Source organism: Zea mays, chromosome 6 (genome assembly GCF_902167145.1).
Source record: "Zea mays cultivar B73 chromosome 6, Zm-B73-REFERENCE-NAM-5.0, whole genome shotgun sequence".
NCBI lineage: Eukaryota > Viridiplantae > Streptophyta > Magnoliopsida > Poales > Poaceae > Zea > Zea mays.
Genome location: NC_050101.1, coordinates 103,248,816 through 103,272,959, shown reverse-complemented (window position 1 = coordinate 103,272,959; position 24,144 = coordinate 103,248,816). Strand labels below are relative to the sequence as shown.

The following is a 24,144-nucleotide window of genomic DNA, read 5'->3' as shown; positions in this document are numbered from 1 at the left end:
CATGGTATGAATGCCTAAGAGATTTCCTTATCACTAATGGATTCAAAGTCGGAAAGGCCGATCCTACACTCTTTACCAAAACACTTGAAAATGATTTGTTTCTATGTCAAATTTATGTTGATGATATTATATTTGGGTCTACTAACGAATCTACATGTGAAGAGTTTAGTAGGATCATGACACAGAAATTTGAGATGTCGATGATGGGGGAGTTGAAGTACTTCTTGGGATTTCAAGTGAAGCAACTCCAAGAGGGCACCTTCCTAAGCCAAACGAAGTATACTCAAGATATTCTAAGCAAGTTTGGGATGAAGGATGCCAAACCCATCAAGACACCCATGGGAACCAATGGGCATCTCGACCTCGACACGGAAGGTAAATCCGTCGATCAAAAGGTATACCGGTCGATGATAGGTTCTTTACTCTATTTATGTGCATCTCGACCGGATATTATGCTTTCCGTATGCATGTGTGCAAGATTCCAAGCCGACCCTAAGGAAGCTCACCTTACGGCCGTAAAACGAATCTTGAGATATTTAGTTTATACTCCTAAGTTTGGGCTTTGGTATCCTAGGGGATCCACCTTTGATTTAATTGGTTATTCGGATGCCGATTGGGCGGGGTGTAAAATTAATATAAAGAGCACATCGGGGACTTGCCAGTTCTTGGAAAGATCCTTGGTGTCTTGGGCTTCAAAGAAGCAAAATTCCGTAGCTCTTTCTACCGCCGAAGCCGAGTACATTACCGCAGGCCATTGTTGCGCGCAACTACTTTGGATGAGGCAAACCCTTAGGGACTATGGTTACAAATTAACCAAAGTTCCTCTTCTATGTGATAATGAGAGTGCAATCCGCATGGCGGATAATCCCGTTGAGCATAGCCGCACTAAACACATAGCCATTCGGTATCATTTCTTAAGGGATCACCAACAAAAGAGAGATATCGAGATTGCATACATTAATACTAAAGATCAATTAGCCGATATCTTAACCAAGCCACTTGATGAACAATCCTTTAACAAACTTAGGCATAAGCTAAATATTCTTGATTATAGGAATTTCTTTTGATGTCTTGCATACATAGCTCATAAATATACCTTTGATCATATCTCTTTCATATGCTATGACTAATGTGTTTTCAAGTATATTTCAAACCAAGTCATAGGTGTATTGAAAGGGAATTAAAGTCTTCGGCGAAGACAAAGGCTTCCACTCCGTAACTCATCCTTCGCCGTCGCTCCGAGCATCTCTCCGTCTTTGGTATAATCTTCACTCATGTTTTATTTGCCAAAGGGGAGAAAGTAGTTAGGAAAGGGCTCTAATGATTCTGTTTTTGGCGATTTATGCCAAAGGGGGAGAGAGCATGAGCCCAAAGCAAAAGGACCGCACCACCACTAATTTTAAAAAGAATTTCTCAATTAGTATGATTCTCAAATTGGTATCTCATTGTGTTCAAAAGGGGGAGAAAGTAGTGTTTTCAAAATTGATATCTTAAAACCCTCTTGAACACTAAGAGGAGGATTTCATTGAGAGAGAGTTTTGTTTAGTCAAAGGAAAAGCATTTGAAACAGGGGGAGAAAATTTTAAATCTTAAAAATGCTTCGCAAAACCTTATTCATTTACCTTTGACTATATTGCAAAAGGACTTTGAAAAGGATTTACAAAAGAATTTGCAAAAACAAAACATGTGGTGCAAGCATGGTCCAAAATGTTAAAGAAAGAAACAATCCATGCATTTCCTATAAGAATTTATATTGGCTCAATTCTAAGTAACCTTTTGCACTTACAATTATGCAAACTAGTTCAATTATGCACTTCTATATTTGCTTTGGTTTGTGTTGGCATCAATCACCAAAAAGGGGGAGATTGAAAGGGAATTAGGCTTACACCTATTTCCTAAATGATTTTGGTGGTTGAATTGCCCAACACAAATAATTGGACTAACTAGTTTGCTCTAGTCTATAAGTTCTACAGGTGTCAAAGGTTCACAAAAGACCAATAAAAAGACCAAGAAAAAGGTTCAACAAAGAGAGCAAGGGATAACAGAAGTGTGCCCTGGTCTGGCGCACCGGACTGTCCGGTGCACCACCGGACAGTGTCCGGTGCACCAGGGAACTCCAAGCTGAACTCATCACCTTCGGGAATTCTCAGAGGCACTTCGCTATAATTCACCGGACAGTGTCCGGTGCCCCAAGGAAGAGCGGCTCTGAACTCGCTAGCTTCGGGAATCCACTCCGCTATAATTCACCGGACATGTCCGGTGAGCCAGCGGAGCAACGGCTACTTCGCGCGCAACGGTCGACTGCAACGTATTAAATGCGCGCCTGCGCACGCAGAGGACAGAGCACGCGCGGGTGGCACACCGGACAGTCTACAGGACTTGTCCGGTGCGCCACCGGACAGCCAGGCGGGCCCACAAGTCAGAGCTCCAACGGTCGGAACCCAACGGCCTGGTGACGTGGCTGGCGCACCGGACTGTCCGGTGCGCCATGCGACAGCAGCCTTCACCAAACGGCTAGTTTGGTGGTTGGGGCTATAAATACCCCAACCACCCCCACTTTCAAGTCATCCAAGTTTTCCACCTTCCAACTACTTACAAGAGCTCTAGCATTCAATTCTAGACACACCCAAGTGATCAAATCCTCTCCCAACTCCACACAAAGCTTTAGTGATTAGAGAGAGTGATTTGTCGTGTTCATTTGAGCTCTTGCGCTTGGATTGCTTCTTCTTTCTCATTCTTTCTTGAGATCAAACTCACTTGTAATTGAGGCAAGAGACACCAATCGTGTGGTGGTCCTTGCGGGAACTTCGTGTTCCAATTGATTGAGAAAAGAAGCTCACTCGGTCTAGGTGACCGTTTGAAAGAGGGAAAGGGTTGAAAGAGACCCGGTCTTTGTGACCACCTCAACGGTTAGTAGGTTTGCAAGAACCGAACCTCGGTAAAACAAATCCGCGTGTCACACTCTTTATTTGCTTGCGGTTTGTTTTGCACCCTCTCTCTCGGACTCGATTATATTTCTAACGCTAACCCAGCTTGTAGTTTGTGTTTAAGTTTGTAAATTTCAGTTTCGCCCTATTCACCCCCCTCTAGGCGACTTTCAGACAGGTATACGGGGAACGGGGACGGGGATGGTTCCCTGTCCCCGACGTGATTAAATTTCCTCTATTTAGATCCCTACAGGGATTAAATTAGTCTCATACCCATTCTCTAATAGGAGAATTCCCCACGGGGAATCGGAGATCGTGTCCCCATTGCCATCTCTAGTCAGGTCTTCGATCGATAGACGATGATGTGATGGCCCACGCGAGTGAACTCTGTGCGTTGTGCCGCGTGGTTTCTTGCAGAGACGGTCTTAAACAGCAAACTATTATTTGTAGATCCAGGTTCGGAGTGTCCTGATCTTCACACGATTGTGATGTCTGTTTTTATTTAGGGTGTGTTTAGTTTGGCTTTGGCTTTTGCACTCTAAAAGCCAAAAGCAAACTAAACAGTTAGATCCAGGAAAAAGTTTTTTCTAAAAGCTGACTTTGTCGCTGTGCAAAACTAAAAGCACTTCTGAATCTACTTTTAGTGGCTTTCGGATAGAACTGTGAAAATATATATCGAATAACTTTTAGTGGTTTCTTTCAAACGGTTTTTAGCTTTTTAATAGCTTACAGTATACAACAGCTTTTTACGGTTCATAGCCAAAACAACTTTTTTCACACGGTCCAACCAAACAAACCCTTAGAGTTGATATAGCTCACTGACTTTTCAGCCTGTTCTTTTTACTGAAGAGCCATTGGCAATTTTGCCATTATCATTTGTGGGCTTCGCCAGTATGCCATCGGACCCACAAATCATAGACACAGACGGTCCCACCAGTCATAGACACGGGATGGCATAATAACAAACAGCCAAAATTGAGAGTGGCAAAATAGCAAATTTCTCTTTTACTGAATGAGCAGGAGTGACGACAGGCTACAGTTTCGGTCAGTGTCATCGGAGTCGGACGACAACCACGCGTACGTCCGCGACAAGGGCGATGACATGGTCGCAAGGTGAAATTGAAGCCCGGCCTCATGGGCTGCGTCATGTGTGCATTTGCTGTGCTCGATTACTCGGAGGAGCATTTGCTTGCTTCGTCCTTATCCTCCTTCCAAGACCAACCCTCGTATGCACGGTGACGTTAGCGCTAGGCTCTATTTGGAAGATGACTGATTCTTGGTTTTTAAGGAACCGAGAAATCAGTTTTTAGAAATTGAATAAAAAAATTGACATATTTAGAGATCTTCCGGCTTTTAAAAACCAGTTTTCAAGAAACTAGATGTATCCAAACAAGTCTTAGACTATCTCCAGCAACGTCCTCTATATACATTATCTATATCCGTCTTTTACAGTCTCCTCTAAAAGATTTCATCTCCTATATCTACTTTCTCTTCAACAACGTCCTCTAAATCACGTCCTCTATATGTAAATACCTATATTAAAGACATTTTTAATTTTTTTAATTTTTGTACATACGTATTTGTCATACTCTCAAATGTATTTTACATATTTTAGTTTTATTAAACCGGTTGTTTAAAGTATTCAAATAGATAGAGAACCGTTTAGAGAAACTCTACATATAGAGGATTCAGCAACGTTCTCTAAATTTAGAGGACCGTTTAGAGGACGTTGCTGGAGGGAGTAAAGGACGTCCTCGTCCTCTAAATTTAGGGTACAGGATCCTTTAGAGGGTCTTGTTGGAGCCAGCCTTAGTAGAGCTGCCCCTAGATTTTAAACTCACTTTTTAGGTTGCAAGGCAGTCATTTGCACAACCACGGTCCGTTTCCATGGCGACCCGCTCTCTGCCACCGACGCCCGGGCCCGCGGCCCAAACACCACCTGGACGGCTTGGGCCCCAGTACGGACCGGATTGAGGCCTGGCCTGGACCCGGAAGCACCAGGTGGTGCTGCCAATGGGACGCACGCTTTCGCTCCGAGGAGAATTTAAGAACCGAGTAGGCAGACAGGGAAGGCTAGGAGGGGACTAGGGGAGAGAGAGAGGGGGAAGGCCAAGAAGAGGCTTCCTCTCCCCCCATTCTCCAATCCGTGCCCTAGTCGAGCCAGCCGCGAGGAAGGAGGCGTCTCGCCTAGCGCCCGCCCGTCGGCCGACCTTCTGCTGCACCTTCGAAGTGAGTGCCAGAATACGCTGTCCTCGATTTCGTTATCTGTATGATCCGGTGTTTTCTTGGACCTCTCGTGTCCATCCTTTGCGCGTCTCGGTTTTCGATGCGGATTTTGGGGACCGTGATCGCTCGCTCTAAAGCTGTGGCGCGTTGCAGAAAATTCCGCCGAGGAAAGAACGAACCTGTGCTTCGGTTCTTGCTGTTGCCGCTGCGGCTGCGGTAGATTTCGCTTCGGCGAAGTTGTTAGGAAAGTTTTCACCTGCCCTCGTCGATCTAGCTTTCTCATCTGTTTGTTTAGTCCGATTAGCTGTAGCGTAGTTCTAATGTTCTATGCGCGCTGTACTGGTGGATATGTTACTTTCCACATTTGCAACTAAAAAGCACGTTTAATTTAGTCTGACGATAGATTGACTACTAAAAATAGCGCTCTCCTGAAAACAATGTGTATTCCGTCCGTGGTCAAATCCGGTCGGAGTCCGGCTTGTTTCAAACCTTCTGTCGGCGAATCCCGATTCCTCCACGCTTGACTCGCTTCTACTCCATTTTTTGTGATTTGGATAATCTGTTCACCTTTGGGTACCGTACCTAACCATCAAACAACAATTTGTTTTTTTTTCCAGTTCCAAACTAGTAGAAAGTAGAAAAGGGTCGAGGCATGGCCCTGCCAAAGGGCACGATGAAAAGAAACTTGCAATGTCAGATTCTAGTAAAAGGAAGTGCTGCTCCTCTCAGTGGCACCATCATAGATCTGGTGTTTTTCCTTAGAACTTGGCCACCTACAAACCGGCAAAGTAGAACTTGGCCACGTTGCTCGTTCAAGGAACGTTTGTTCCGTTCCGGGAATATGGGAACAATCTCGTTCCCGTAGTATTAAAACCTTGTTTTAGTAACGTACCATGTTTCTGTTCCTCCATCCCATCGATCCGGGAACGGTTACTCCTTTTTCCCGCGATTTGTTTAGCTTTGCCAACAGCTATGTTTCACATGAATGGACAGCCGCCATTTTTGGGAATTGGTGTCCATCTTCTTTTAGGTAAAAGCAAAGTACTTGAGGTGTCCAGTTTTGTGTTTGTATGTGTGACTCTGATGGTACCCTTCAGCTGTTCTGTCAAGAGAAATCCTGTCCATAAGTCATATCAATGTTTGCATAAATCAATCAGAGAAATAGTTTCCATCATTCCATGTATACAAATACAAAGGTTCCATAGTCTCCTTTTGAGCCTTATATTCCTACGTTTCTAGTTTTCTACGATCCCAGGTTGCGTGGAATATTGCTCTAGGCACAGTATCTAGATATTGTTATAGTTGTAACCAAAAGCAACTTGTAGGATCATGATTTACATGCTACCCTCTCCCCTACTGTAATCGCTTGTAAATAACTGTTTGGCATACAATTTCTATTATATAAAGATATAATGTCCTTCATTTGTGCTATTTTTAATTTTTTAATCATATTTTGATTTTTTATTCATGTAAATCATTATTATGTAATCTTAGTGGTACTAGTGTTTGTTTTTTCTCCCAAAAATGCCATGTATTCATGACTGTAAGGTATCTTTTAGAATCATGCAACATGTTAAATTATTGATTTGAGCATCGTCGATTCTATTTAAGACCTGGAACCTGACAACCTTTATATCTAATTATCTATAATACACTTAAATGATGATCAATTATAGTTTAGGTCTCTATAACTTAACTATATCAATAATCCAAGATTTCGTGACCCAGCAGATTCTCACTCAGTCAAACCACATGGTTCACTTTGGGGGTGTTTGGTTTCTAGGGATTAATTTTTATTCCCTCCATTTTATTCCATTTTAGTCCATAAATTGCCAAATATGGAAACTAAAATTTCTATATTTAGTAATTTAGGGACTAAAGTAGAATAAAATGGAAGGACCAAACACCCTCTTTGTTTCACTTGAAGGTGGCTAGGGCTAAGCCAAAGAGGACATGTGTCAATGGCCTTACAACCACCACTAATTCATCCCAAGAGGTCCTACATTGTTGGCTACATCATATTCTCACATGAAGCCTTAAGCCAGAATATGATTGATTAGTCTAAGTTATCCTCAAGTTCTCATTGGCGCACTGTTTCAGTTTCACACAATCCGACAAGTACTATTTCAGTTTCACATAATACGACAAATAGCATAAGTTCTCATTGGCTCATTGTTTCAAGGTTGTCATGGAAAAATGCCAAATGGATGACGACCTTTAAAGTTCGAAACCACTGATCGTCATATTTCAGTTTTACACAATCCGACAAATACTATTTCTGTTTCACATAATCCGACAAATACCATTAGTTCTCATTGGCTCATTGTTTGAAGGTTGTCATGGGAAAATGCCAAATGGATGACGACCTTGAAAGTTCGAAACCATGGATTGTCATTCTATTTTGTGACAAAAGAGTTAATATGTTGCACCTATCCTTGGTGCACATATATTAAATGGCTATTCATTCCGGAATGGTGTAAAATGAGAAGGTGATTGCATAGCATTCACTGTTTGATGTATCAGTAGGACGTCATCGCACAGCCGTACTCTTCCTGTTGGTATATATATGCCCATTCACTACATGACACTTGTGCAAATAAAGAAACACATGATACTTGTGGCGAGTGAAAAGATAAGTTCTCCAGTGGAACAAGAAGGTGACTGCGTAGAATTCACTGCTTGCTGTATTAGTAGCACATCATCCTTATCCAATAGTCATATCCTTCTGGAGGACATAATGGTATATATCGTGCAAATCAATAAAATACATGATACTTGTGGAAGTTGAAAAGATAAGTTCTCCAGTGGAGTTGGTTTTGCATAGGTAAGTACAAGGTTACTGCCATCTTTCTGTTATGTGTTGATGGAAATATTTGGAATTAATAAAGTCTCTTCATCTGGTCGAGTCTGAAATTTTTCGGATCTGATTTTTGTTTCTGCAATTCATGATTTTCTTCAATTTGGACACAAATCTCGGCATCCATTTAGTTGTCATCCCATTTCTAATTAAGAAGTCATACTCATGGCTACATTTTCTGGTCTAACCACTATTATGGAACTGGTTGACTGGTTGTGCATTGCATCCTGTCTTCCAGCGTTCCAATCTGAGATTAAGGTCATTGTGATTATAGTATGCCACAGGAAGGTTTGTCAGAACTGTTATCTTAGATAGGTCATTGTAGGTCTATTTTCGAGCTGATAGTGGTCTGGCCAAATGAACAAGTCAACGATCCTAAATTCATTTTCTAACCACTATTATGGAACTGGTTGTGCATTGCATCCTATCTTCCAGCATTCCAATCTGAGATTAAGGTCATTTTGATTATAGTATGCCACAGGAAGGTTTGTCAGAACTGTTATCTTAGATAGGTCATCATAGGTCTATTTTCGAGCTGATAGTGGTCTGGCCAAATGAACAAGTCAACGATCCTAAATTCATTTTCTAATACCTGTGAGTTGGATGTTTCTACCAATTTGTATTTTTTTTTGTTCAAATACGAGTGTGTGACCATATATGATCATGCTTTTGAATTGAGATGTATGATTATGGTTTGTCGCTATCTGGCTACATTTTATCCCTCTGCATCCGTTGTCTTTATCTGGTGGAGATAGTTAAATGATGGTTGTTTGGAGTTTGGACAGAGACAGAAACTGGACTTGCCAGGGTTATCCAAGAATGAAAATTAATTTAAATACAATTGCAATAGATCAAGTATTCAAGTTCATGTACACAAAAGAATTATGTTCGTGCAGACGAAACAGAAACAACCTTGTTTTACTTCCTTAAATTACATAGAAGTTCAGGACTGTTTCTAATTTCCCTAGTTAAATTTGAACTGGTCTATTAATCTGTTTCTTCTTTTGCAGCTCTGGAAAGATCATAGATTTTTGGGCAATAGCAAGTGGACATGGAACCATCCTCTCAGCCTCAGCCTGCGATGGGTGTCGCCGCCGGTGGGTCACAAGTGTATCCTGCGTCTGCCTACCCGCCTGCAGCAACAGTAGCTCCTCCTGCTGTTGCATCTGCTGGTTTACAGTCAGTGCAACCATTCCCAGCCAACCCTGCCCATATGAGTGCTCAGCACCAGATTGTCTACCAACAAGCTCAACAGTTCCACCAACAGCTCCAGCAGCAGCAACAGCAGCAGCTTCAGCAGTTCTGGGTCGAACGCATGACTGAAATCGAGGCAACAGCTGATTTCAGGAACCACAACTTGCCACTTGCGAGGATAAAGAAGATCATGAAGGCCGACGAAGATGTCCGCATGATCTCAGCCGAAGCTCCCGTGGTCTTCGCAAAAGCTTGCGAGATATTCATACTGGAGCTGACGCTGAGGTCGTGGATGCACACCGAGGAGAACAAGCGCCGCACCTTGCAGAAGAACGACATTGCCGCAGCCATCACCAGGACCGACATTTACGACTTCTTGGTCGACATTGTTCCCAGGGATGAGATGAAGGACGACGGAATCGGGCTTCCTAGGCCCGGGCTGCCACCCATGGGAGCCCCAGCTGACGCATATCCATACTACTACATGCCACAGCAGCAGGTGCCTGGTCCTGGGATGGTTTATGGCGCCCAGCAAGGCCACCCGGTGACGTATCTGTGGCAGGATCCTCAGGAACAGCAGGAGCAAGCTCCTGAAGAGCAGCAGTCTCTGCATGAAAGGGACTGAGGATGTCGCTCAAGCTATCACCTGATTTTTCAGAGCTCTCATTTTAGGTTCTCTAAACTGCAGGTTTTCGTTGGCTAATATCGTTGGGTATCAAACTGAAACAGGTAGGGTGTAGCATCATGGTAGTTTGATTTCTGCTGTGGTGTTAGTTGGAGGGATAATGATTAGCGGCTAGTGGATTAAAGTTACCCATACCGTTTCCTTTCGTTCCAAAAGTTCGCCTTCATGAGGCCTCTGATATGAAAAATGCTGGGTGTTAATGCTTCTATGCTCTGCTTGTGTTGTGCAGTTCATGCTTCTCTCTTTTCTCCATTGCTCTTGATTCGTAGCGTGGAAGGTGTTCTGTTAATTCATGGAAATTCTGTTCCAGACTTGTGTCTAGTTGAATTCTGGGACCCAGTAGAGCTGGGCCATGGCCATTCACCTCCCAAGACCAAACCAGTCAAATTCTTGAAGAAGCTGGGTGTGCCCTTAACTGCATTTCTGAATACAACAGGTAACTACTCTCATGGCACAGCGCGTCATGTCGTCGCCCAGATTTGGCTGGAGTTGGAAATGTTTGCAATTAAGGACTGTTCCTTGCTGCTGAGGCTTTCTACTCGTGTCTTCGCGGGCGGGCGCGTGTACACGGCACTGCATGAAACAGTTCGCTGAAGAGAGATGGTCAGGACAAACCAGGGGCCTGTCAATCTTCCGGGACCGGGAAGGTGCTTGTCTTCGTGACAAGCTATCTCCCTTTTCGAAGTCTCGGTTTGATCCAAGTTTAGCCACTAGGGATTCAGATGATCCTAGCTAAAACACAGCGAAACTTTAACCAAAATATATACCATCTCTTTGGCCGTTTCAGCCTAGCTAAAATATATACGTTTAGCTAGAATCCAAATAGTCCCAGCTAAATTTTAGCTAGCCAGATTAGGCAATTAACTGACCAAAGTTCAGTTAAGATGGACCTAAACAGGACATAAGTAGATGGGGACCACTACTTTTGACTTGGCTATTCGATCTTTTGATTAGGGTATTTGTGCTCACATCTTTTTCATGTTTTAGATCGATGTGCGTAAACAAAAAGACCACGCCAATTTTAGGCATGGGGAAGATTTTTTTTAATTTTCTTATCGGCAACTCACGTTTCCGACTTAACATTCTCAGGTGGGTACAGTAGCTTCCGGGCATTTTCCTCTCCATTTCCGCACCGCTCTTTGGCTTTTTATATAAGCTCTCTGGCACGGCTCCTCGTTCACGCTCTCTGATCGCTTCAGCTCAGCTGCTCTCGCTCGCCTCGCAGATCGCAACCCACCCTTAGCCTGCAAGGAACTCCCCTCTTGCGTTGCGCCCTCGCCCGCCCTCCTCTGTAAGTTGTGCACTGCATTGTTGTCGCGCTGGCAATCTGGGGCCGAAAAGCAAAAGCGGGTGGGTTTGAGCTAGCTAGGGCAGGCTCAGCTCAGGCGGCGCGCAACGCAATGGGGCGTGGGAAGGTGGAGATGAGGAGGGTCGAGAACCGGGTGAGCCGCCAGGTGACCTTCTCCAAGCGCCGCAAGGGGCTGCTGAAGAAGGCCGACGAGCTCGCCGTGCTCTGCGGCGTGGACGTCGGCGTCGTCGTCTTCTCCGAGCGCGGCAAGCTGTTCGAGTACTCCTCGCCGACCAGGTCCGCGGGTGATCAAAATCGATCGGTGTGGGTTTTGGTTGTGTGTTGGTTTTTTTGGGGTTTGGTTAAGTATGCGTGATCGCGGAAACCTTTATTTCGGGTCCCTATCAAGTTGCTGCTGGATTGGAGTTCACTATCGAGTTGATTTTCTTCGACACACGCGTGCGTGACTATGTGTTCCGCCTTGCGCAGCCTTTCACTCCCTCTCAAATGTTGGCTTGGGAGTCAGCACACGCCGATCAGTTCTTCCAAGTTTGCATAAGAAGTAGCCCATGATCGATTAGCGAAAGATAGGAATATTCCAGAGTCTTGCAATCTGCAGATCCCTAACACCAACACTCTCCACCGTTACCATTTTTGCGAAGCTTGGTGGATCTGATTCGCCGGTACGAGGCGGCCACCAGCACGCGACTCTTGCATCAGGACGCACGCTGCTGCACCGATCACCAGTCTGATCATCAGGTACGCATCTACCAGATCGACGTCCAGACCCAACGCAGCAGCTTCAGTATCTTCGTCAGCCTGTTCATGCGCCATCTCTATTCTTGCCTCGTTTTTCTCTCTCTCTCTCTCTCCAATGCTGCTGCAGCAGCAGCAGCAGATGGCCGCTGAGATCAGCCAGCTGCGGAGTGAGTGCGAGCAGCTGGAGGCCAGCCTGAATGCGTACACGGGAGAAGACCTGTCGTCCGTGACTTCGGTGGTCGAGCTCCTCGAGCTCGAGCAGCGGCTGGAGTCGGCCATCGGCAAAGTCCGTGCAAGGAAGGTATAGGTATCTACTGCTCGAAAAAAAATTTGTTGCAGCCAGGCTGCAAACCAGGCCGTTTGCAGCCCCTCACAAAAATGAGGATAGACCCCACCTGCAGGTCAATAATACAACAAAAATGTTATCTGGTGAACTTGCAGGTGGGGCCTATCCTCATTTTTGTGAGGGACTGCAAACGGCCTGGTTTGCAGCCCGGCTGCAACAAATTTTTTTCCCTGCTGCTAGGTGATCCTGGTTCCTCTGCATGTCGAGGCGGTTTTTATTGCGTGCCTTGTTTTTTTTCCTTGGCAGGATGAGCTGCTCGTCAACCTGACCGAGGAGCTTCAGGTCAAGGTAAACTGTGACGGCCGGCCGGCTTCGCGTGAGCAGTAGTTGTAGCACGTCGTCGTAAAAGCAGCTGTGTGAAGTGATCGTGCCGCTGCCGCTGTGATGTGACGCACGCAGACCGAAGAGCACGGGCGCCACGACGGCCCACCAGCCGCCGCGGGCGTGGAGGCGACAGTGGCGGAGCCGCCGCTGCCACAGTCGCCGTCGTTCGCGTACCTCCTGGCCCTGGAGGAGAAGTCCGCGGCGAGCACAATGCTGCGTCTGTGGCCGCCGACGGACGAGGACGCCGACGGCGGCGGGAGCTCCAGCCCACGCGATCTACACCTGTGGTAACAGAACGTGTACGCGTACGTCCGAAGCTTAGCAGACTAGCTTAACCCTTTATGCTGAAAAAAAAAACTGAACGGTAATTTCTTCTTGCAGAATGCAGATCGAAGGCACAGTAGACTGGTTGCCCCGCCTGGCCGGCCATGGACGTGTGTCGATCAGCTGGGTGGACTTGATGACATGACAGATTTACTTAGTTTGCTAAAGTACATAACTAAAACAAACAAGTTAGTTAAAGAAAGGAAGTAGCATGCTTAAGGGGGTGTTTGGTTTCTAGGGACTAATGTTTAGTCCCTTCATTTTATTCCTTTTTTGTCTATAAATTGCTAAATATAGAAACTAAACTAAAGTTTTAGTTTCTATATTTGGCAATTTTGGAACTAAAATGGAATAAAATGTAGGGACTAAACATTAGTCCCTAGAAACCAAACACCCCCTAAGTAGTAGTACTAATAGGTTATCTATAGTTAATGCTCAAGTGACCATACCTTTTTCCATGTCTTGGTCACATCAAGCTAAATAAAGACCATGACATAGCCAAGACAACAAATCCAAGTTTCAGTGACTTTACTAGTGTTTTTTTATAAGGCACCTTTACTAATGCTGCTCCGAACTAAACATGGGAATGGATGTCCATAGACCACCCACCACCTACTGTTCGTGCTAATTTTGTGGTTATGGTTATGACTTCAAAATTTTGGAGTTGAGGTGTTTTCTTTTGGAGTTGGACGTTCGATTGCTGATTTCGATGACTCTCAGAGGCCCAGATTAATGGACTTTCTGACTAGTACAAACCGTGGTTCTCGCCATGACGAACCAACCAGCGTCGTGGCGTGGGACGGCGTCCGACTCAAGTCTGTCAAAGCACAAAGCAGGCCCAGCGGCAGGCCACATCCGTCGGACCCTTGCCTTCTCGGAGAAGCTTTCACACACCTCTCCTTGCTCTGGAAGCCATGTACGGCGGCGAACTCTCCTCTTGGTAACCTCCCGCTATTTAAACTCCCCCCCTCTCCTCCCCACCCCCAATTGTCAGTTGCCAGACCGCATACCGCCGGCCCAGTCCTCATCGGCGCCGGACGGGTAAAGAGTTTTATTTTTACATCACCGGAGGCATTTTTTTTTTCTTCATCAGGCTTCTGGATCTTACCTGGCCTCCATCATGGAACATGACGGCACGAACCTGCTGGCTGTCAATGAGGTTCTGCGCTCGGTACAGCTGCTCAAGATTGACGGCTACTGCGCCACCGCTACCATGAGCGAGCTGGAGTTCATCAAATCCAGATGGTGCACCAATGGCCACGAGTGGGAGGTCCGTTTCCATCCTACTTACAAGTGGAACGGGCGGTGGGTAGCGGTGAAGCTCATACTTATCAGTGAACCTCTGAGGGACAAGCTGAGGGTGAGCCTGAGCTGCCGGATGAGACCCAACAACTTCCAGCGGGATCTCGGTGCCTCTTATGAGCAGAGTTTGTCCCATATATTTCCCAGTGACTCCAAATGCTCGCCTGTACTTCTCCTCATGTCAAGGGCTGAGCTAGGATCATCAGATTACCTCGTGGAGGATTCGCTGACCGTGGAATGCACGCTCACCGAGCTACGTGGCTTCGACGCCTCTGTGAAGGATCCGCCCCTGCCAGTGCCACAGCCACAGCCACTGCGCTCGGACCTACACCAGCACCTCGGCGAGCTCCTGCAGAGCAAGGACGGAGCGGACGTCACGTTCCGTGTCTCCGGGGAGTCCTTCGCCGCACACAGGGTCATTCTCGCCGCGAGGTCCCCGGTTTTCAAGGCCGAGTTCTTCGGAGGCATGAAGGAAAGAAGCTCTGCTTATGTGGAGATCAGAGACATGGACGCTGCTGTGTTCAGGTCCATGCTTCACTTCATCTATACCGACATGGTCCCAGAGCTCGACGGTGCCCAGGACCAGGAGCCTGAGGCGGCGGCGGGCGGCGGCCATGGCTCAGCACCTACTCGTAGCTGCTGACAGGTAAGGTTTCTTTCTTTTGAACCTTTGTCCACTTTCAGAACGGGTTATCATGTACTATTTCGTTGCATATGGGTCTGTTTGGAAGTAAAACATTTATTTTTGTAGATACTATAGTTTTTAGGGGTATTTGAATGACTAAAACTAATAGTTAGTGACTAAAATTAATTGAGACATTCAAATAACATGGCTAATAGTTCAGCTATTAGTTATTTTTGGTAAATTAGTTAATGTAGTTGTTTGTTAGCTAGCTAATTTCATTAACAGTTTTTAGTCAATTAATTATTAGTTCTAGTGCATTCAAACACCACCTTAGTATGGCCGTGGTATTTTATGTCACTTGGTTGTAATCCTGGTATTTTTGGTATTCAAAACTCAGCTCCAATCCAAAGTTTTTATGACACGTCTAACTTTTGCTTAATACTATAGTTTACAATAATGTTGTATCTAAACAATGTTCCGTAATTTTTTTTAGAGTTGGTCAAAACTGCGCTTGGTATTGTCATGGCTGGTCTTAGAAACATGTAGAGCGTAACACCGTGTGCGTGTATACTAGTAGATTGTAATTGTTAGCTCCTGAGAATTTTGACAGGTATGGGCTGAACGGGCTGAAGCTGATATGTGAATGCAAGCTCTCTGGTGGCATCAACATCGGCACAGCGGCTGCGACGTTGGCTCTCGCCGAGCAGCGCAACTGCCCGCTGCTCAAAGCCAAGTGTCTTGAGTTCGTCACTAAGTCGCCTGAGACTCTTGATGCTGTCCTGGCGACTGACGGCTACGCGCATCTGGTGGAAAGCTGCCCTCTGGTGCTGACTGAACTAGTGAGGGCTGCGCGTGGAAGGAAGATCTGAGCTCGCGATGATGGTTTTCATTGACAGTCCTAGTATTACTAGTATCTTCCTCATATAATGATTGAGTTGCTTGGCTTCACATGCATGCTATGGTATGGTTATGGTTTCCCTAAGATGTAATGAACCTGGAGTTATGGTTATGGTTTCCCTAAGCATGATGAACTAGTCTTTGCAGTTGATTCCCTCCCCACTTTCAATCTGAGCTGCTTAATTCAGCCCTTGTTAGCCACCTGTGCTTGTCATGCACATGAGATGGGCAGCTAGCATTCATTTTCTGTGGCTAAGATCTCGTCTCTGTTTTGTGCTTATTATCATTTGGTGCTTAATTGTATCAGCTGCCTTTTCTCGTGCTTGACATGCATATATAATATGCGCACGCATGACATGAGCAGACTGCTGCTGCTTCAGTTGCAAGTTGCAGCTAGTGCAAAAAGATTCAGAAAACCCGTTTTTTATTAGAGCAGTCAGTTTGGGGGAGAATGAAGAGGCAGCTCCAAAACTCTATCACAGATGTCAAATTGTCAACTGCAGTGTGGATTTGTAGCCCAGTTAAATATCTGGCGCGGCCGCCGCCGCTATTTGGAAATTTGGAATTCTGAAAGAACACAGGTGCGCAGGCTGGAGAACACCGTCATCCAAACTCGAAGGCAGCTGTGGTAACAGAACGTCCGGTCGTCCGGTGCTAGCAGACCGAAGGCAGTAGAGTGTTTTTTTAGAAAGATCAGCAGGGGGAAACCCCTACTGTTAAATTTTATTAATAATGTAGAATTACAATTCGACGTGATTACAAGAGTTAGAGGTTAGATGATAAGTTCTAGTAAGGGAGCTAAAAAGAGGGATCAAAGCAATACGAAAGTTATGCCTGCCACTGATCCAGTCAGTTCGGAATTAAGTTGTCATATTTCCCTCTCACTCTGTGTACAACCATCCGTAATTTCTTGCTGAATTCATTCTTACAGTGATGTACTGAAGGGTCTTTATTTTTAAATAACCATTCATTTCGACATTTCATATGCTTCATGTCATGAGTATAATGATCTCCATAGAAAAAGGAACATTAAGTTGGTGCTTAAGGTTTGTCGAGGCCTCCTCTGGTTGAGCAATTCTAGGGGGAATTATGCCAATTGAATTCCAACAGGCTTTTGCAAAATTGCATATGAGAAACAGGTGATAAAGAGTCTCCTCCCTTTGCCATAAAGAGTTCTCACATGAATATGACTCTAGTGTCATGTTTTTCCTTCTCAGCATATTCCTAGTGTTGAGTCTGTTTTAAGCCATAACCAGTAGAAAACTTTATGTTTTGGTTGACATTTGTTTTTTCATAGACACTTGTAAATAGAATAAACCTGTGTCTGCCCCATTAGGTGTCTGTAGGCCTTTTTTGTTGAATAACTGTCTGAATCCCATATATATCTCCATCTGTCCTTTAAAGTATTTAGGTCAATTTGCTCCCAAACTACATGTAACTCCAAACACTGTTCATAGGCTTGTTCAGAAATAGGCAATTGAAAAATATGAAAGAAATGATCTTGCTCTTTAGCCTCCGCGATAGAAAGTTTTGTGTTGTTTGCAAAAGAGAATAATTCGGGATATTGCTGACTTGGAACACTCTTATTCCACTGATCTTTCCAGAAAAGAATTGATCTACCATTGCCAATGATTGGGTACGCCAATCCCTTGAAATTATATAGAAGTTTCAACATACTTTTCCATGAAAAAGAGTCAATTCGTCTATGACCAGGGAGTCTGTCAGACGAATAATAACTATTCCAAATGATATTTACCCATGGTAAATCATGACTATTGAAGAACTTGTGGAAGAATTTTAGGAGAAGAGCATCATTTTGAGTTTCTAACCGTATCACCCGGCCCAAGGCCTCCACTGACTTTTTGTTTAGTAATCGTAGACCATGCAACCAGCGACGACTTTTCTGAGCTTGTGTCATTCCCCCTCCAAAGGCATTGCCTCCTGTAAATGTCTATCTGTTTAGTGATAGAACTCGAGATTTTGAGCGTGCACATAAAAAAAGTTGGTAAGGCTGAAAAAACCGAGTTTACCAACTCCAAACGCCCAGCCTGAGATAGAAAATTAGAAGTACATGACAATCGCTTTTCAATTTTTGGATTAAAGGTAGGAACTACTGAAGTCTAGGCTTTGAAAGACCCAAAGGCAATCCAAGGTAGGTGAAAGGCATTGCACTTGTCTGACAATTGAGAGTTCTTGATAGGATCTGCATTTTCCCAGGGTTAACGTTTATCGGATACATACTTGATTTATTATAATTGACCCTTAAACCAGTTGAGGTTGCAAAGGAATTGAGAATTGCCTTAAGAAAGAATAACTGCTTTGGGCAGTCCTCCATTATCAAGAGAGTATAATCAGCATATTGTACAATAGGAAAATCTTGTTCACAACTATCTGGCAGAGGAAGCTAAAGCAAATTCAGATGTCTGGCCTTATTGATAATACTCTGAAGGAGGTCAGCCACCAAGACAAACAACAGTGGTGAGAGAGGATCTCCTTGTCTGACTCCCCGCTTGCAATGAAAGGTTTTCCCTAGGACTCCATTGAGTAACACCGAAGAAGTGCCAGAATGAAGGATATTTCCAACCCAGTTAATCCACTTTGGACCAAATCCTTTATGAATCAGAACCTGTAGAATCAGTTCATGCTCTAAAGTATCAAAAGCCTTTTCGAAATCAAGCTTAAGCACAATTATTTCTTTTTTTGAGGAATGGCATAAATGAATGTATTCGTAGGCCCAAGCCAAGCAATCTTGAATTGTTCTTCCTTTTATGAAACCATATTGGTTCTTGTGAACTAACCGTGTCATCATTGCCTGCAGTCGATTTGCCAGAAGCTTCGTGATAATTTTCATACTATTGTTTAGCAGCGATATTGGCCTATAATCTCCCACTTTTTGCGGATTATCCTTCTTCGGAATCAAAACAATGAAGGATCCATTGATGCTTCTCAAGCAAACCTCTTCTTGATAAAACTTTTCACATAGGTCATAAAAGTCTTGAGCAATGATATGCCAGCATTTTTTAACAAAATTGGTATTGAACCCATCAGGACTAGGGGATTTGTCAGAAGGAAGGGATTTTATAATGTTGTCAATCTCCTGCTTAGTGAATGGAGAATCTAACCATTGGAGACCCTCATTTCTGGTTAAAAGATCTGTTAGGTTAAAATCAATGCCTAAGAAATCAGAAGATCCCAGTCTGCTCTTGAAAGCATCCCAAAGAAGATTTGATTTGTGATCATGCTCCAAGTGAATTATCCCATTATCGTCAGTCAATGAAGCAATTGCATTTCTTCTGTGTTTTACCGTGGCATGTGCATGAAAAAAACGCGAGCAAATATCTTCGTCAGTGATCCATTTGATAGACGCCCGTTGCTTCCAATATTGTTTTTGAATGTTTAGCAATTCGGCCACTTTGTTCTGCAAAATATCTCTGAAGTTCCATTCCTCAATAGAAAGATCACGGTGCTCTTCAATATTGTCTATAAACTCAATTAGCAGCTTGATATCACTCACTGTTTTATCAATTTTTGGTAATGATCTCTGCCAATCCTTGAGAACCTTCCTTGCAATCTTAAACTTGGCTGTTAAGTTTTTTGCTTTATCAGGCAGACTTGGAAGGCCAAGCCATGTACTTTGAAAGATATTCATGAATCCTTCATATTCTAGCCAAAAATTTTCAAACCTAAAAATATTAGGTTTAGGAACCTTGGAATTAAATGAAACCAGACAAGACACATGATCGGAGATGTCACATGGCATCGTTTTTGCACGAGTATCCGGATAAACGATCGACCATTCTTGTGAGATGAAAAACCAGTCTAACCTCTGAAGGAGAGGTTCCCTCTGTCTATTCGACCAGGTGTAGGATAGACCGTGTAGGGGGATTTCAACCAAATCTAGGTTACTTATTGCTTCATTGAACTTCAACATTAAATTAATATCGCCCCCAGCTTTATTCCTATCTTCCTGTCGCTGGATTAAATTGAAATCACCAACAATAAGCCAAAGTTTATCCGAGGGCATATTAATATTATAGAGCCAGTTGAGGAAATCAATTTTCCCTTGCGGAGTATATGGTGCATAAATGTTCGTAATAATCCAGGAGCATGTTGATAGATTGGATATGAATTCCACTGATTGAGCATAATCATTTTGAAAAATAACATTGCCTGCAATTTTGAACTTTTCCAAATGATAATTGAACCACCTGAGTTCCCCACCGAAGGAACAAAAGCAAAAGAATCAAAGTGATTAGGACAGAAGTTTTTTAGATAGGTCGCATCGAAAAGTTCCTTTTTGGTTTCTTGTAAGCAAATAACATCACAACCAGATTCCCGAATTGCACAACGAATGCCATTCCATTTAACACTAGAATTAATTCTTCTGACGTTGTGGCTCAGGACAGACCACTCAGAATAATTAGCAGCACTAAAGTTATTCATTAAGTAAACTTGAAGGTTTTTTGCCAAAAAGAGACCCAAACCCAAACACTAGGTGGGTAAACATGTGCCGATCAACAAACGAAAGAGTATCAAAGGCAGAATACAGGCACACCCAAGTGCCAACCGAGAAACATAATATCCTGGGATTAACCAGCCAAAAATCCCAGTAATTCAAAAGATAATAATAAATCCCCAACCAACACTTCTTCGGCCTACTTTTTGTCTTCTTCATTAGAATCTTCATTCTTATCATTTTTGTCCTTTTTGCTTGTCTTCTTTGGACCGATAGATCCTGATGAAAACTTCTTCTTCTTCAAGTTGTTGTCAGATAAGTCTTCGTCTGACATGTTACAGAATTTGGCCCCCAGGTTCCGGATCACCTTTGAAGACAGAGATGGTGGACCATCAAAGTTATGATGGCACATCAGACAGTTCCTTTTTGGGCAAGAACCCTGTCTGAACCCAGCTCTGGAGTCTTTCAGGCGCTTACTCCTTCTGAGCTCTAATTCCACAATGGTCGGACCAGGGACACTAGAATTGTTCTCTTCCTGCTCGGAGTTTGTTGGCTGTGGATCCTCCGAGAGAACATCATCTAGGAATTTATCCTTTGTGCAACTGTTGGGAATGGCAAAAGACAAGGACTCAAGCTCCGACTCCAGCAATGTTGAGGGAAACTCTAACGACAAGAAGGACTTGGACCAGTTAAATGATTCTGGCTGAAGCAAATTCGAAAGGAAAAAGGGCGACCATTTTTCGGGAATCTTCACTGAAATATTTGGGTTCCCCACGGGTGCAAAATAATTGGCCCAAATCCTCTCCATGTGCATCTAAAACACTGGATCTGGTTGCCACTCCTGAGCGAACATGAAGTTCATTTCCACATTGTGAAAGAAATGGTTATTATTATGCCCCCTCCTGGGCTTCTGGTGGCTGACCATCATTCACAGCAAGAGGATCCAACTGAATAACTGGGCCATCAACTTCTTGTGGCCCATTAATAGGAGCATCATTTAAGGCAAGGACAACAGGCACATTCCCTGGCACAACAGGCCCAACCATAGGATGATCCTCTAAAATGTGGCCAATCTGAAGAGGCGCGCCCTAGTTGAGACCAATGGAGTTGTTCAACGATAAACCAGAGTGCCGGTTACTGATCTGTTGCTCATCTGGTTGAATGGGCTGAGGAATCTGCTGTTCAGGTTGTATATTTTCGATCCATTGGTCCCACTCCTGAGAGCACCTAGAGGGGGGGGGGGGGGTGAATAGGTGATCCTGTAAAATTCAACACTAAATTCCAACAAGCTTGATTAAAGAGATATTAGCGCAAGTTAATCAAGTCTATGAGGCAAGCTCTTGCGAACACAAATAATCACAGAGAGGAGCAAAACAAGAGACACACGATTTTTATCCCGTGGTTCGGCCAAGTAACACTTGCCTACTTCCACGTTGTGGCGTCCCAATGGACGAGGGTTGCACTCAACCCCTTTCAAGCGATCCAATGATCAACTTGAATACCACGACTTTCTAACTTATAGTATCTCTCCCGTTTGCGAGGAATCAACACAAGTTGGAGCCTCTCGCCCTTACAATAAAGATCACAAAGAAGGCACAAGAGTAAGGCTAGGAGAGCAACACACACAACACACAAATCCACAACACACACACGCACACAAGCCAAGACTTGAGCTCGAAACGTAGCACAAAGAGTTCACAACTCGAACGGAGCTCAAATCACTAACACAATCGATCAAATGCGCGGAGGCAGAGTGTGAGAGTCTTAGAATGCTTAGTGAATGCTTAGGTGACTCCTCCATGCGCCTAGGGGTCCCTTTTATAGCCCCAAGGTAGCTAGGAGCCGTAAGCCGTTGGAGGCAAACTTGGAAGGCCATCCTTGCCTTCTGTCGAGTGGCGCACCGGACAGCTACTGTAGCCTGTCCAGTGCGTGATTTCCTTCCAAATCGGGCACAGTCGACCATTGCAGCTTCGGGCCCGTTGGCGCACCTAACACTGTCCTGTGCACACCGGATAGTCCGGTGCCCCCTGTCGACCGTTGGCGCGACCACGTGTCGCGCGAAGATTGCACGGCCGACCGTTGGCTCATCGGACAGTCCGGTGCACCACCGGACAGTCCGGTGAATTATAGTCGTACGCCACCGTAGAAACCCGAGAGCGGCCTTTTCACTGGAGACCAGCCTGGCGCACCGGACACTGTCCGGTGCACCACCGAACAGTCCGGTGTGCCAGACTGAGCTGAAGTTTGGCTGCACAGAGCCAAGTCTTTTTCCTTTTCTTTTGTCATGGTTTCTTGCACTTAGACAAACACATTAGTATGCAAAACAATATACCAAGTCTAGAAACATACCTTACACTTTGATTTGCACTTCTCACTTTATTTGGCACATAAGAACTTAATTAAACGTGTTGGGCACTTAATCACCAAAACATTATAGAAATGGCCCAAAGGCACATTTCCCTTTCAATCTCCCCCTTTTTGGTGATTTATGCCAACACAACCAAAAGCAACCAAAAGAAGTGCAACATCAATGCAATTGAGGACCAAATTGTTTTTTACTATAATTTGGCATATTTGGATCGCTCTTTGCCACCACTTGGTTTGTTTTTGCAAATCAAATTTATTTTCCTATCTCTAAGTCAAACACACTTGTTTGGGCACATAGAGAGTTATCCCAAGAGTAAAATTGATCAAGTGCCAAAAACTCCCCCTTTTTCCCATAATCAATATTCTCCCCCACAAGAGACCAAATTTTGCAATAAGAGTATTTTGGACAAATCAAAAAAATTCTAACTCTAGTATTTTCAAAATTCACAAGTGGTTGGCTGATCCATTTGCTTTGGCCTTAATTTCTCCCCCTTTGGCATTAAGCACCAAAACGTGATCATTTTTGGCCCTATAACCCCATTGCCTCACCAAAAATGTCAATTTAGAGAAAAAGGCAATTAGAGCATAAGAATGAACTTGGAAGTAATTATACTAATACCGGAGTGCAATGGAAGTCTTTGCATTGTCCAAGTCCACATTTCCCTTTCAATGCACCTTTTAGACTACCTCAAGTATACTCAAACAACCAGGTTAGTCTCAAAAGGTCAAGTTGTATCACATCTCCCCCTTAATATGTGCATCACTTGCATATGGACTTGTGAGGTCCGGGGATCACATGTACAACTTGAACACCACAAATAAACAATAATGGATTTAAATACATAAAGTAACATGATCAAAGTCATAGAACACATGTATGCTATAGATCAATCCAAGTTACGCGAATCTAAGACATTTAGCTCACTACACAACCTGCAAAATGTTTTCTCATCCAATGGCTTGGTAAAGATATCAGCTAGCTAGTTCTCGGTGCTAATATGGTACACCTCGATATCTCCCTTTTGCTGGTGGTCTCTCAGGAAGTGATGCCAGATGTATGTGTGCTTAGTGCGGCTGTGTTCAACAGGATTATCCGCCATGCGGATAGCACTCTCATTGTCACATAGGAGTGGGACTTTGGTCAGATTGTAGCCAAAGTCCCGGAGGGTTTGCCTCATCCAAAGTAGTTGCGAGCAACACTATCCTGCGACAACATACTCGGCCTCAGTGGTGGATAGGGCAATGGATGTTTGTTTCTTAGAACTCCAGGACACCAGGGACCTTCCTAGAAATTGGCACATCCCCAATGTGCTCTTCCTATCAACCTTGCACCTGGCATAATCAGAGTCTGAGTATCCAATCAAGTCAAAGGTAGACCCCTTTGGATACCAGATCCCGAAGCAAGGCGTTGAAACTAAATATCTAAGAATTCGCTTAACGGCCACAAGGTGACATTCCTTGGGGTCAGATTGATATCTAGCACACATGCATATACTTAGCATAACGTTCGGTCTACTTGCACATAAATAAAGTAATGACCCTATCATAGACCGGTATGCCTTTTGAT

General features: G+C 44.2%; 3 protein-coding genes across 6 annotated transcripts; all 3 read left to right on the top strand.

Moving 5' to 3' along the window:
* The first annotated feature begins 4,760 nt into the window (after positions 1–4,760).
* On the top strand, positions 4,761–10,095 carry LOC100283252 (nuclear transcription factor Y subunit C-2). Its single transcript, NM_001156154.2, has 2 exons — positions 4,761–5,156; positions 9,021–10,095. The coding sequence occupies exon 2, from the start codon at positions 9,062–9,064 to the stop codon at positions 9,827–9,829; it is 768 nt and encodes a 255-aa protein (NP_001149626.2). The 5' UTR covers positions 4,761–5,156; positions 9,021–9,061; the 3' UTR covers positions 9,830–10,095.
* A 934-nt stretch (positions 10,096–11,029) lies between these two features.
* Positions 11,030–13,521, top strand: LOC103629660 (MADS-box transcription factor 30). Of its 3 annotated transcripts, none has more exons than XM_008650759.4 (6): positions 11,030–11,474; positions 11,840–11,936; positions 12,064–12,237; positions 12,529–12,570; positions 12,682–12,893; positions 12,988–13,521. In XM_008650759.4, coding segments are annotated over exons 1-6 (711 nt in total). In that variant the 5' UTR covers positions 11,030–11,289; the 3' UTR covers positions 12,989–13,521. The 3 variants fall into 3 exon arrangements, with proteins under 3 accessions (XP_008648981.1, XP_008648976.1, NP_001388783.1); XM_008650754.4 differs by having other exon boundaries at positions 12,682–12,911; NM_001401854.1 differs by having other exon boundaries at positions 11,136–11,474; positions 12,067–12,237; positions 12,682–12,911; positions 12,988–13,109.
* LOC100272409 (BTB/POZ and MATH domain-containing protein 2) lies at positions 13,340–15,908 on the top strand. Of its 2 annotated transcripts, NM_001146887.2 has the most exons (3): positions 13,340–13,870; positions 14,024–14,878; positions 15,468–15,880. In NM_001146887.2, the coding sequence occupies exons 1-2, from the start codon at positions 13,700–13,702 to the stop codon at positions 14,873–14,875; spliced, it is 1,023 nt and encodes a 340-aa protein (NP_001140359.1). In that variant the 5' UTR covers positions 13,340–13,699; the 3' UTR covers positions 14,876–14,878; positions 15,468–15,880. The 2 variants fall into 2 exon arrangements, with proteins under 2 accessions (NP_001140359.1, NP_001388784.1); NM_001401855.1 differs by lacking the exon at positions 13,340–13,870 and having other exon boundaries at positions 13,930–14,878; positions 15,468–15,908.
* The last annotated feature ends 8,236 nt before the right edge of the window (positions 15,909–24,144 follow it).

What these genes read in the sequence shown, in the direction of transcription:
- LOC100283252 (NM_001156154.2), top strand. Translation starts at nt 9,062, where the DNA reads ATGGAACCATCCTCTCAGCCTCAGCCTGCGATGGGTGTCGCCGCCGGT.
- LOC103629660 (XM_008650754.4), top strand. Translation starts at nt 11,290, where the DNA reads ATGGGGCGTGGGAAGGTGGAGATGAGGAGGGTCGAGAACCGGGTGAGC. An exon ending in GAGTACTCCTCGCCGACCAG is followed by an intron (nt 11,475 to 11,839) that starts GTCCGCGGGTGA and finishes ATTTTTGCGAAG; the next exon opens with CTTGGTGGATCTGATTCGCC. An exon ending in GCAAAGTCCGTGCAAGGAAG is followed by an intron (nt 12,238 to 12,528) that starts GTATAGGTATCT and finishes TTTCCTTGGCAG; the next exon opens with GATGAGCTGCTCGTCAACCT.
- LOC100272409 (NM_001146887.2), top strand. Translation starts at nt 13,700, where the DNA reads ATGACGAACCAACCAGCGTCGTGGCGTGGGACGGCGTCCGACTCAAGT. An exon ending in GGCGGCGAACTCTCCTCTTG is followed by an intron (nt 13,871 to 14,023) that starts GTAACCTCCCGC and finishes TTTCTTCATCAG; the next exon opens with GCTTCTGGATCTTACCTGGC.